This window comes from Takifugu flavidus, chromosome 11 (genome assembly GCF_003711565.1).
Source record: "Takifugu flavidus isolate HTHZ2018 chromosome 11, ASM371156v2, whole genome shotgun sequence".
NCBI classification, from domain to species: domain Eukaryota; kingdom Metazoa; phylum Chordata; class Actinopteri; order Tetraodontiformes; family Tetraodontidae; genus Takifugu; species Takifugu flavidus.
The window spans coordinates 8,466,676-8,479,586 of NC_079530.1; the positions used below are offsets into that span (position 1 = coordinate 8,466,676).

Here is a 12,911-nt window from a genome sequence, read left to right on the forward strand (position 1 = left end):
GAACACTCGCAGCTTGATAACGGGTGAAACTGACAGAGTCCAACCAGGAATCCTCTGGTGCAGGTACAAGACCTGCAGCCAGCCAACATGTTATTTAGCAGGAACTATGTGACTTTTACTAAATGCACAGACCGTGTGTGTGTGTGTGTGTGTGTGGTGTGTGTGTGTGTGTGTGTGTGTGTGTGTAACTCTTGCAGTTTCTCACTCAGGTCAGTCGGTGAACAAAGCAAACTTTATCAGAACACTGCAATCCTGCATTCCGCAGATTCTTAGCACTTGGCAACCAGCGAACACACAGAGTGACGATGGAAAGAGGGAGAGAGGGGGGGAGCACATCTCCACTCGTCTAGTCTTTCCATTTTGTTGCGAGGAAGCATAAAAAAAAAAGGTCACGAAGGTCAGGATGAAAGTTCTGGACCTCGTTATGTTGTGTACATCAGGTGCAGCTAGGTTTGGCGTCATTAGCCGTAGCGCTGCGTCGGCCTTTACTGGGTTCGGGTCACGTCTCACTGCACTTGTGTTGACGGCAGATCTGCCATCATGGCGTCGTCACTTCTGCAGGTAGTAGCTCCAGAACCCGTCTGGCTAGTGTCCAGAACGCTGCCGAGAGACCGACCCGAGGTTCCACCCTCAAAGGTTGTGATGCAAGGCCACGTCTGAGGTCGTTGTGTTTTATCTGAAGGTCACAGCAGGTGGTGCGTGACTGAGGGGCACTTTGACGCGTGTCAATAAAATCACCTTTCCAGCCGCGGTGAACGCGACATTTTGGTCGGCGTTTGAGCAACGCGTGAACAAACCTTTATCAAATCTGGCTTTTTCTTCGCGTGACGTTTGAAAACCGTCAGTAAATATTGGTGAAAGTGACAGAATGGGGTTTGAAAACACTTCAGAGGAAACCTTCAAAGCGCAGCAATTATCCACGCCCGTGTACTTTCAGACACTTAAAAGGGTTCGAAATGCTGCAGAAGAGGTGCAATATATCAAGGACTGGCTGCATTGCTCTCAGACGGGACGCCCAACAGCTTTGGTAAACTTTAGCTGTTTTGTTCAAACACCAAAACAGGGTGTGCAGATCTCAGGAATATAAGGATCACCCAGTGAGGTGTGAAAGATTAAAGAAAAAAAGATTAAATTTCGTCATTACATTTTCGTCTCGAAAGAACTGAATTCTTTGATCCGTTAGCGTAGCAATGCTAATTCCGCATCGCTGCACGAACTAGGCTGGAGAAAACAAACTAATAAATGTTGTTTGTTGCTGAAAGTCCCCTTTAACGGCGAGTAACCACGGCAACCTACATCAACACACACCAAGTATGCGATTTAGACAGCGCACCACCGGCGTGTGCAGTCAGGCTGCAGCAAAAAATAACAGGCCGGGATTCAGTTTCCATTTGTTTGTCGATTCACCAGCAGCTAAATTTATTTATTTATAACGTATGAAAACTCAGTGGTAAACCTGATGCAATTCTGCCAACTAATGGATGATTTCAGCAGGAAGGTTGATGTAATTGTAATTGTTCAACGAGAAGCTCGGAGTCCTGCCGTCACGGCTGAACGAGGGTCGTTTTCACATTTACGGCGCCATCAATTAACCGGGCTGAACAACAACGCAGCGGCGACGCTCCCGCTGGAGGGGATGGACGAGCCGTCGGCGGTTTAACAAATGAGCGGACACCCCGAACGTGTGCTTGAGAGCTAACTGAGCCGCGGACTCGCAGGATTATTAACCCTCGATTGGTAAAAGTGCACAAAGGTTAACGTTGGTTGACCCCTGGGCTGTAGAGTACCGGAGTCTGGGCTAATGTGACGGCAGGAAAGCTGATGATAAACCCAGAGGTGCTGGAATGCACAGAATCAGTGGAACTCACCAAAACAAATCATTAATTTCCTTAAAAACAGTCGGTTTAAGCTCCATGAGCTCCAGCTCGTCTTCCATTTCATTTTTGTTTGTTTTTTGCTTTACTGCAACGTTAAAAAGAGGCAGGATTCGGTTTTCCTGCCGTCTCTCCCACGTCTGTTCCGAGTTTGACTCCAGATCTCTGCCCTATAATGTATTGTGGGATGGGCCAGGAATTCAGGAAGTCACTCTTTTTGTCTCCATAGCAACCCTGAGGTCAGCCATGTGAGGCCGGAGACCCCTCCTCAAACACAAAGGGCCATTGGCCTGGATCAACACACGGATCAACACACACGGCCCACACACACAAATGCAGACAAGGTCACAGGGACATAAATCGCATTCAACAATCCAAACGCTTCCTTTGTTATCTCCAAAGAAACACTCGTACTCCACGATAGTACAGTTGCTGTCAACGGGGACGTTTGAGTGCCACCTTAAATGATTTTGGCGCCTTTATTGGAGGCAATCAAGAGAGTAAACAAGGAAAAACGTTGGTAATGGAACGATAAACAGCTCCAAAATAACAGATTTTAGACCTAAGAAATTATATTTTAGCATCAAAGTCCGGTGACTCGCTGTCCAAACTCGTGCCTGCAATTTCCTCTTCCCAAGTCTCCGAAAGGGGCGGGGCATCGGCGGAGCCCACGCCATACAGAAAATAAAGAACTAGAGAAACACGGCGACTCCATAACGCTCAGGTCACATAAACTCTGAAGCTAGCTTTTTCTCCGGACGGCGAGCGAGAGGAAACGTCCGCTCACCTCGGCCGAGCTTCTTCTGGAAAACATCTCCAACACGGCGAGACCATCTCAGTGCCGACGCAGAGATTTAACGCCGTCCAACGCGGACGTTTGCGCGTGCCTTCGAGTTCTGCTGCCTCCAGCTGGAATAACAGGCCTCTCGTTACGCATTTTGGAATGCAGAATCTTTTCTTCCACACATTCATCCTGCCTGGGAACCAGTGTCCACCATCCCAGGGGAGGAAGGAGTCGGATGAACAGGCCGCAGCAGATTACAGCAGATAAAGCCCACTGTGCTGCGATCTAAAGTTACTGGATGGAACAGTAAAAACCACACAGTTCACTCCTTTTAGACCTTTAAAACTTGATCTTAGCCCTTCTCACTGCGAGATCGTTTCTTCTAATTAACATCGGTGACATTTAATATTAAGCCAAACTAAATTTCAGGGCTGGTCACACTATTTTACACTATTTCAGTTCGTTCATCTTCTCACATCCAGTTACAACAGAAGTCCCGTTCCCCACATAAAGATCATTTATTACTGTAAAATGCGGTTAGTTTGATTGCAGCTGCCGTTTCCATTATTTTCTTTAAGTGGCTCAAACATCAAACAGATTATTCTACAGGTAAGTGTTGATTAAAGATGGTTATCAGCAGAGACATTCGTCTAATAAAACACAGGAAATGCTTATTGTGCAGGTGTGTTATGAAAGCAATAATTGTTTCGACGCTATATCGAAGTAGTGATGCATTTTTAAACACATGAAATAAAAACAGCTATAAAGTTCGGCTTCGTGGCTTCGCACACAAACAGAAACGTCATAAACTCACCAGCACTTCCCGGTTTACTGACTTGCGGGTCGTTTCCGCAACTCAGGTCACTTCTGGGTGATGTTAAAGAGCGGCGAAAAGTTCCCTGCAAACTCTGTACAAACAATTTTAAAGGGATTATGAGACGGAATAGAACCTCGGTCCTCTGAAGACGCCGCCGGCCACTTTACGCCGGGCGACACTGTTCGTGGGGTCACTGAAGATGAAAACTGAAGATGCGTTTGTTGAGATTCCCCTTTACGTCTGTTGATGCCAGCTGGATTTGGAAGCGTCCACCGTGGTGTCTGCAGGGTTTTATTGTCAGAAAGTTGCACCGAGTCCGGCCCTCTTTCCTATGAAGGGTGTGAAGTTACGTTTCATTTATTTCTGCTTCCGGTTGCTTCGTCAAAAAAATAAAATCCCAACCTAAAACATGGCACCAAGTAATGTTGCTAAACCTGCTGCTATTTAGGAAATAAAATACAAAAAACAGGTATAGACGTATCTTTTTTAAATCTAATCTCTTGTTTTCCCCATAAAACCCAACATGTATTTTCTCAGAAAAATAAGGCTTTTGTTTTAAAAGAAATTACCTCACTTCCTTTTACGTCAAATGCGACTTGTTTATTGCTGGCAACCTTCCACACAAACCACAAGTAGACAACCTGCTAATACCCTCAAAAGCCTTCTTCTCCACCCACACCAGAAGCGGACATCACCATCACAATAGAAATAAGACAGTTAATACTGTGTAAATGGTGCTTCACAGTAAAATGGCCTCCTCACAACTGCCAACACTTTTATCTTTATTCTCTACACAAAAGACCAACAGGTCATTTGGATGTCATGACCCAAAAATGATGTTTCTATTGCAATCACTGTCATCTTCACTGGCCTCCCTGGTCCCCCTAAAGGCTGGGGCCCTCTAAACCTTGGACAAGCCTGCGTAGGAGTTCAGTGAACTGCCTTTACCCGATTACTGAAACCCAATTAATGAGCAGCGTGGAAAGAAAAGCAAGGCCTCGTCTCACCTTGCAGACTGCTCTCAGCTGCGAGGTCAGCCATGTGCTGATGTCCTTTTCCTTTCCTCGTGGGTGAACAGATGATATTTCAGGTCTCCTTCTGTGTGCAGACATTTTCCAGGTCCAAGTGTTGGACCAGGAGTCCACATTTGGCCAAACTCAGCACATGACAGTCCTGATAATAGACCACCATGATGATGTGTGAGTGCAGTTCATATTTGTGGTTGTTCTAGGTCTGCACATTCCTAATGTGGACACTTCTCCACACGCCATGATGTAAATCCTGAGTTGTTCACTCAGCGAATATGACAATTAGGGCTCCAGGAAATACAAAATAAACTATTGCCTTTAATGCAATTAAACAAAGGCCTCGTTGGCTCATGTGACGCCACTTTGAAGCTTCGAGTCTGGGGAGCTTTTGTCCGAGCACTGTGTGCTGTCAGGGTAACCCCGGGCAAACCCCAGAGTCTTTACCCCAGACTGGCCTCTTGAAGAAGAGATAGAACCCAAAAATCAGGCCAAGGCTGTTCGCCACGGCCACTGTTGTTGTTTACGTTTGACGCTGCCTCCATTATTTCCGTGTTTAGTGTACAGAGGTGCAGCAGGCGGCTGCGGGCAGCCTAGTGTGGCGCGAGTGCGGATGAAATATTTGCTGGCTAAAGTGTTTATACTCAAAGCAAAGTATGGGCATGGGAATGAGGTGTGAGAGTTGACAGTCAAAGCGACGGCGTGGGGGTTTGTCCTCTGCAGGTTAACCTTCCCAGCTCACCGGGGTAAAGCTAACTCCTGAAGATCTGCACATGCAGACTTTATCAATCAATCAGCCATAATATTTCCTCAGCCACTTTACAGTCTCATCAATTAAGAGAATGTTGTTCTGTTCATAAAGGGTTTTGTGTCGTCTTTGTCCGAGCATAGCTACTTAACACAAAGAAGCCCTCCGGGGGGTGGTATCCGTCCGCTGGAGCTTGCACTTTGTTAATGTTTACAGCCGTTTCCTAACTGCTAGCATAGCAACAACTGAACACTTTGTGCAGGAAACTAGTAGAACCCAGTGTCACCGGTTTTTAAAGGTTTACATAGATGTTACCAAACTTGGCAATGTTGACACAAACGTACCTATCGGCCTGAAGGTATACCTGCTGGCAATCCCTAATCTTTTCAAAGGTGTTGAAATGTAAAGTATTTGTTTTTTCCCCCCAACAAATTCTAAAGATATTTCTAGTCCAGAGAATGATTAAAATGTGCAGGGAGGAAGGTGCAGGCAGCAAGAAGGTTCTAGATTCAAGTTTTGCATTTAGTAGAGAATGTGCAGTTTGTGCTTTTTCCCGATGCCCGAGTGGACCATTCCTGGGTAATCGTCAATCAAGCGTTCTTATCCAGTTCTGCTGGGACTGGCTCCAATGACCCGGGTTAGGAATAAGTTATGGTTACAGATTGATGAACAATACATTACTACCGGTCTTGTGCTTTATTATTATGTCACGATGACAACGAGGACGCCAGACGGTTGCAGTTTGTGCGGAAATAGCACCATCTAGTGGATCCTAACAGGATGACAGCCAGCAAGAGCTTTACAGTCCGGGACGGAGGTGACGTTACAACCACCTGGAGTTGAATTAAAATTTCAATTTAACGGCATGAAATCACACCGGTTCCGACAGTTTAGAGGTTCATTATACTCTGGTAAATAATTAAATAAACCTTCATAAAAATTCTGAGGATCACAGAAAACATCTTGAAATGACTTCTGGATGTTGGAGAAAACGTCAGGAGAATCTTTCCGCATGTGTCCTCTCACACAAGAATAATCTATTATTTCCTTTCTTCTTATAATTTAATCTCTGTTGTATTAATTGTTCATTGATCCGCTGATCAAAACAGATAAATTAGGTGCTTCATCCAAAAAGTCACTCAAGGATAAACACTTTATTGTTAAATGTATTTTTTCTTATTTTAAGGACTGAAAACACCATAACTGCTTCAGAAGTATTAAAATTATATTTAACTTGTACATCATTTAAGCAAATATCAAAATAGCTGGTTGATAGCTTAAGGTCACTTAATTAAATACAATAATTTATTTTGTCAACGCTAATTTTTAAACCATCAGTATTTTGATGTCATTGTGGGGTGGTGATGTTCTCGGTCAGGTGTTCCCCCGCGTACACTCCGTAGTGCAGAACATCTTCCTGAGCTGCAGCCCAGCACATCTGGGTGCTGGAGAAACGAGCGGCCCAGTGACCTTGAGGGTCCACTGTCACCACCCCACCGAGACCTTCCACTCTGGACTTCATGTAGGCCAGGGCTGAATCGCTGGCTGCCTCTGCCGACTGACCTGAGAGCAGAGAGCAGAAACTCATGGTCTTCCTCACCTGCATACTTGTGCGCACTCTGTGTGTTACCTTGCTCCATGTGAAACAGGATGAGTCTTGCTAGAGTGACCTTCATGATTGCTTCGCCATAGCCTGTTGTTGACACCGCACCCACCCTGTTGTCGGCGTAACCGCCACAGCCTGGCACATGCACGCACAACATCACATGACCCACAGGTCAATTCAGCGATTATTTGATTTATTAGTGACAATCAGAAGATAAAACGTTTTTAGTCAACATTAACAACAGGGTGTAAAAAAAACAAATAAAATGCAGATACACACAGGAGACAGGAGGAAGAAGGTAAAGATACCGGTACAGAATAAAACCTTAGCCTTCTCACCATATTTGCCAGGCTGGTGATTACAAAATGTTTTGTAACTTTTTCCTTGTTTGAACATTATTCTCTGCATCATCAGTGCCATCTAGTGGACAGACGACGTCAACGCAGCCAACGAGTGGTGACTTCAATCTTTACTCATCTTTCTTATTAGACATCTGCTATTACACGCATTTACAACTATTATTTGCAATATAACAGCCTTTTAGGGGTGGCTTTTTCACCGCAAGATATCTGGCATAAAGTTTCAGTTCAACATATTTCCCAGGTAAGAGTTTATGGAAAACATTTCCCCAAATCCTTTCAGTAACTGAGCACAGTTTTAATTACATGTTGCCAAAGATCTCAAACACTGCTGAAAGGTTAGTGACTGTAAGACTGATTGACTTTAATAATTGATAAACATACCACCACCAATCCATTAATCACCACGATTATCAATATAAACAAATGCTTTTGGCAAGTTAAGGAGAAAAAAAAGTGAAAACTGTACTGCCAGAATCTCCTAAATCTGTCAGTCAGCTTAAAATGGGTGGCCCTGTAGGTGTGAGCATAACGTGGGTTTGTGTCAACAACAAACAAATAGAATCCCACCATTAAGAAGGTGGTGACCCATATGGACATGTAGGGCACTGATTTCACATAAAATGAAGCGATTCTGTCGTGTCCAACTTTGAAATCTTGACTTACCTACACAGGGCGTGTCGCCCACTCGGCCCTCCATCTTGTTCAGTATCCCACCGGTCGAGGTTGCAGAGGCCACGTTCCCATGGACGTCTACTGCCACTGCTCCGACAGTGCCCATTTTCCCCCTACGAAGAAATATGGGAGGGTAATAACATTTAAATTTACAACCCATAAGGTTGTTATCGGTAAGTCATCAGCCAACAACACTATTCATGGAAAGAGTTATGTCTACATCATTAATATCAGCATTTTATTACCGAGTTAAGAAAAAAAAAGTTATTTCTCACATTTGGCACTCGACTGGGTTGGCCTCGGGTGCCAGGTTCTGCCTCCAGCGCATGCGGGCGGGCGTAGGGTGATGAGGGACTCCTGCTGGACCAGCGGGACGCCCATGGACTCTGCAAACTGTTGGGCGCCCCCTGCTGTCAGGCACACGTGACTCGTCTGAAATTGAGATCAAAGTTTTTGTTTGAGGAACTGTTTTAGCTCACACTAGAGCGTAGCGAAACTAGTTCCTCACCTACTTGTTTGTTTGTTTTTTTGTTGAACTTTATTGTTCAGGTTGTGTTTCTATCTGTTAGCATTAACCAAGTTTAGCTACTGATTAAATTTCCTTTGAGATCTTCTTGAAGACAAAGAAAACAGATGCAAACAGTGCAGCAGAGGAGCACTTCTCAACAATCAGCTTTACCAGACCTTGTCCATAACCAGCCTCGATAGCTGCACGGGGTTGGCTATGTTACGAACTGCCGCCACGGCGCCGCTCGCAAGTGTTTGTCCATCCATCACCAGGGCGTCCATTTCCACATCTCCTTTAATGTTGAGCACGGACCCACATCCTGAGGTGTGATTTGAGAATGTCAGCGTAGTCTGTAGAAGTGTTCAGATCATCAGATTCTAGTTTTGAGTCTGGCGTGATGTTACCGGCATTAAATAAGGAATTGTTCTCCAACTGCGTCACAGCTTCAACCACAGCGTCCATGCTGCTGCCCCCTCCCCGGAGGACCTCGTACCCTGCTCGGGCTGCAGCGCACACCCCTTTCTTGGCGCTTTCTGACATCTCTTTTGGACAATGACCTGCCCCTCCATGGACCACCACCACCGGCAACATCCTGGCGATGAGACACAGCAGCCAAACCAACACAGAGCACTTGTCAACGCTGGGAACGAGACCCCCCCCATCAGCTGAGCAACAAGTGGGGCGTCAAATGAACAGTTAGGAGATGTGCTGCTGTGCCAACACAGAAATATGGCAGATTTATACACCAAAATCAACTCTGGTGCCTTCCAGAGGTCAAGAAGGCAACAATGAAGGTGTTGCTCTTTTATTGATTGTTGTCACGCAATAAAGACTGTTGCGCAACTTCAGGAGATAATTCAGGGGATAAAAAGACTAGTTAAACATTTAACTTGTCAGGGTTTTCTATGCAAATGTGGGTCAGCAACGAACTAAAAGAATTTTTTGTTTTGCTCATCTTTACCTGAAGCCTCACAGAATCAGAAAACACATCTGTGCTGTGATGACAACATTTGTCCTGAATAAACTAGATAATGAATTAGATTCAATTCAATTCAATTCAATCTTTATTTATATGGCACTTTTCATACACTAGGTAGCACAAAGAGCCTCACAAAGGATAAAAACAGCAAAGAGAACAAGAGAATCAAGAAAAGGACACACACACACACACATGCATACAACACACTTACACACACACCCACACCCACACCCACACCCACACACACAAACAAGCTGAGACATGGCTAAATAAACGAACGGAGTCAAAATATTTCTCCTTTTGCTGCCATCACGGACGATAAAACCCATACTGGTACCTCCGGTATTGCTCTTTAAAAATGGAGCCCGCTGCTCGATTTCGTGCCGGGGACAGCTGGCAGGTTCCAAAACTGTTCTTTTCTGCTTGTGGGCCAAGACCGTCACAAACTGGCGTTGAGAAATGTTTCCACAGCTGATCGCAGCTCAGCCTGATCAAGCTGCAAGTGCTTCGCTTAATAACACCCAGTTAACACCCCCTGAAATGTGCACACAGACAAATCCGCAGAGTTAAATCGGAAAATCAGGGTTCTTACTGTCTGCAGGATGACCAGCTCCGGTTCGGTGTCAAACATTAGCGGGGCTCCCTCTTAAGGACTCTTAAGCCTTTTGAACCCGTTGCATTTCCGGGATAGGTAAACGACCTTTCAAAATAAAATGTTAAAAGCTCTGAAATTGTAACTTTTTCGAGACTTTTACTATTTGTTGTCACATTAGGGCGTTTAATAATATTTGTTTAATGCGTGATTACAAGTATCGATAATATTTTCATGTTTATGTCTTATTTGCTTTCTTTGCCACCTTATTTTGGTGGGTTTTGATTTTAGAACATGGATATATTCGTTGAATGGGACTAATATAAGTGATAAGTCTTAAATTTCTCCATAAAATTCATCTTTTTCATCTCTACGTAGTCTCCAATTTGTCTTGTCTTGTTAGAACCCTTCAGCCGTAACCTGTTGTCGTTTGTTGGGCCACTGCTCAGTAGTTGTGAAGGGACGAGGTTAGCGTGTTCTGTGCTGCAGAAGTTTTTTATTGTTGCATGTGCTGACGTGGGTTCGAACCAGGACTATGTTTTCAGGCCGGCCCTGCTGTTTTTATTTTCTTATTATTCTTCTTATTTTCCCCTTCCGGTTTCGCATCCATTCATTCTTCAGAACGTGAGCGACACATTTCAGGTCGCTGACCGTGGTGCTGAAGCATCAGCTCCACTCGTGTGTGTGTGTGTGTGTGTGTGTATGTATGTATGTATGTATAGTACTTTAATGGCTCACTAACCTGTGACATACCGAAAATGTCACACATGTGCCTCTGTGTGGGAAACCTCAGGCTGCCTTTAAATTGTTTTTCAGCATGAGGAAGCGTGTGCGTGCGTATGAGTGCGTGTGTGCAATAGAAGGACGGAGAAGCGGGGAGGATGGAAGGATGGAGGAGAGAAAGAGTGGGTGGGAGGAGATGAAAAAGGAGGATGCGCGTCATTCTTACACGCAACAATATAAGAATGGGAGGGGGGAGGTGGAGAGGGCGAACACTCTTACTGCCAAAGGGTTTTATACACCCACATGTTTAATGACATTTCGTTTTTGTCACTTAATAGGCAATTTCAAGGCTAAAAATGCTATTTACTTTTGGTTTTGAAAGATTTGGGGTTGAAAACACGAGTATCCTAATAGAGTTTGATGGAAATAGAGTAGAAGTTATGGATCTACAGTGAGACCAGTGTCTCTGTGACGAGAGGAACTTTCATTGCTTCAGTGTTAAATATGAAAAGAAATGCTAAATTCCAAAATGCTGATCTTGTGGCACAGATTAACTCTAAAGTATATTTATCGTCTATAGTGTAATTATAATTGACCAATGGGTTAAAAAGACAAAGGGGCGTTTGAATGAATGAATGAATGAATGAATGAGACATGCCTTTCTTGGAAAAACCCATAATGGACACCATAGTTACCCTATTTTTTTCCTGTGTGCTACAGAGTGACGTGACCGCGCTTTTCAACGGTGTGCGGAGCCCCCATTCTCAAATGAGAGCTGCGCGCTCCCGGCGCAAGGCAAGCTTGTGCACGCGCCCGAGAGGCTGCGGTCCCATTGACGGTTCCGTCTCTCTGACAGCAGCAGCATCAGCGGCGGCGCTGGGGGAAAAAAAGCCGAGTCGCCGCCTCTCCCCGCAGCCACACCGCCAGCCTGGCGAACCGAAGGGAGAGCTGAGGCGGCTTCCAGGGACCTCCGCGCTGTGCCCGGCCTGAAGGAAGGAACACAGACTCCCTCCTTTCAAGTGCTGTCGTCCGGACCGGCCACCGGAGATGGGCTTCCCGTGAAACGAGGTGGTGGAGGGCAGAGGCGGGCGGGCGGGCGGTGGGAGGGGGTGGGGGGAGAAGATAGCGGAACAGCAAGAGGGAGAAGAGGCTGAAAACCGGGAACTGAGGCGCTGCCACCTCCACTATCACCACCACCGCCACCGCTGCTACTACTACGGGAGCTAGCGTCGACGCTGCCGCCACCGCCACCGCCGCCGCCGCCGCCCTGGGTGCCCCCCGCCGCCGCCATGGGAACTCCGCACCAGCCCCTCAAACCACCCCTTTTTCCGTGAGCCATGTCGTGATCCGTGGGCTCCGTCAGCGGGTTTTCTATCCGTGATCCCGACCGAGGCGGGGAGTAAGTAGAGGAGGAGAGGGAGGCGGAAGGTGGTGGCAGAAGATGTTCGCCTCGGTGGGCCCGCGGGGCGGCCCGCGCCCACCCGTCGCCCCGACCATCCCGGAGCCGGACCTGAGCCATCTGACGGAAGATGAGAGGAAGATCATCATGGCTGTTCTGGCTCGGCAACGTGAGGAAGAGGCGAAGGATGAGGCCATGTTAAAGTAAGAGAGAGCAGAAAGATTTTGTGTATTTGTGCGTGTGTGCGTGCGTGTGTGTGTGTGAAAGATTGGGCCTGGGCTGTTTCTTTTTGTAAGAGGTCCATCCACCTCTATCAGCTCATATAGAGGAAATCAGCACCACTCATCTGATCTAGATGTGTGTGTGTGTGTGTGTGTGTGTGTTCACTGTACCCCCTCCTTCCTCACAGAACACACCAGCTCCCATGCCCCAGTAAAGGGACCACTAGGTTCACGTTTAGGTTGCAGATCCCCGTGAGAGATTCAGCTGAGAGCAAACTGTTACTTTGGAAGTGAGGCTGGGACGTGGATGGAGGGGCGTGTCGCCGTGCCCCCCATCGTCGTCAGCATCGCAGCTTCACCCAGAGAAATTGACTCATCTTTGCACACCCTAATCAAGTGGCGTGCACTTGGACATCTTTCACTTCTAAATGCAGCAGCAGGCTGCAGGAGCCTGGCGGAAGGCTGGCTCCAGAGTAGTAAAAAGTCAAAGCTTCCCTATTGGCTTTTTACATGTGCAGATTCCACCTCAACAGCTGCTGTTTGCAGCTCTGGGGTGCGGTTGAGCGTTTTTTTTCCCAACCGTATGTAGGCCAGCGCTCTT

The 12,911-nt window shown here is 46.3% G+C and overlaps 2 protein-coding genes and 1 long non-coding RNA gene across 21 annotated transcripts in view; 1 reads left to right on the top strand and 2 right to left on the bottom strand.

The window, feature by feature from the left end:
* Positions 1 to 2,298: 2,298 nt before the first annotated feature.
* Positions 2,299 to 3,789, bottom strand: LOC130533473 (uncharacterized). Its single transcript, XR_008952588.1, has 2 exons — positions 3,473 to 3,789; positions 2,299 to 2,952 (listed from the first exon to the last, which is right to left on the bottom strand). It is a non-coding gene; the product is annotated as an uncharacterized LOC130533473 (long non-coding RNA).
* Positions 3,790 to 6,383: 2,594 nt separating this feature from the next.
* On the bottom strand, positions 6,384 to 10,081 carry asrgl1 (asparaginase and isoaspartyl peptidase 1). The gene is given in 9 exon segments (XM_057048371.1): positions 6,384 to 6,811; positions 6,879 to 6,989; positions 7,880 to 8,001; positions 8,164 to 8,228; positions 8,231 to 8,320; positions 8,573 to 8,715; positions 8,801 to 9,036; positions 9,713 to 9,910; positions 9,968 to 10,081. Coding segments are annotated over 7 exon segments (933 nt in total). The 5' UTR covers positions 8,988 to 9,036; positions 9,713 to 9,910; positions 9,968 to 10,081; the 3' UTR covers positions 6,384 to 6,596.
* Positions 9,967 to 12,911, top strand: part of LOC130534318 (regulating synaptic membrane exocytosis protein 1-like) — a 42,631-nt gene continuing 39,686 nt past the window's right edge. For 4 of the 19 annotated variants that reach the window (XM_057048348.1, XM_057048357.1, XM_057048354.1 and 1 more), the window contains exons 1-2: positions 9,969 to 10,066; positions 11,411 to 12,292. In XM_057048348.1, the coding sequence (XP_056904328.1) occupies positions 12,132 to 12,292 (161 nt within the window). In that variant the 5' untranslated portion in view covers positions 9,969 to 10,066; positions 11,411 to 12,131. Of the gene's footprint in view, positions 10,067 to 11,410; positions 12,293 to 12,911 lie in introns of those variants that run through there. The other 15 variants (XM_057048358.1, XM_057048359.1, XM_057048360.1 and 12 more) reach the window with 7 other exon arrangements.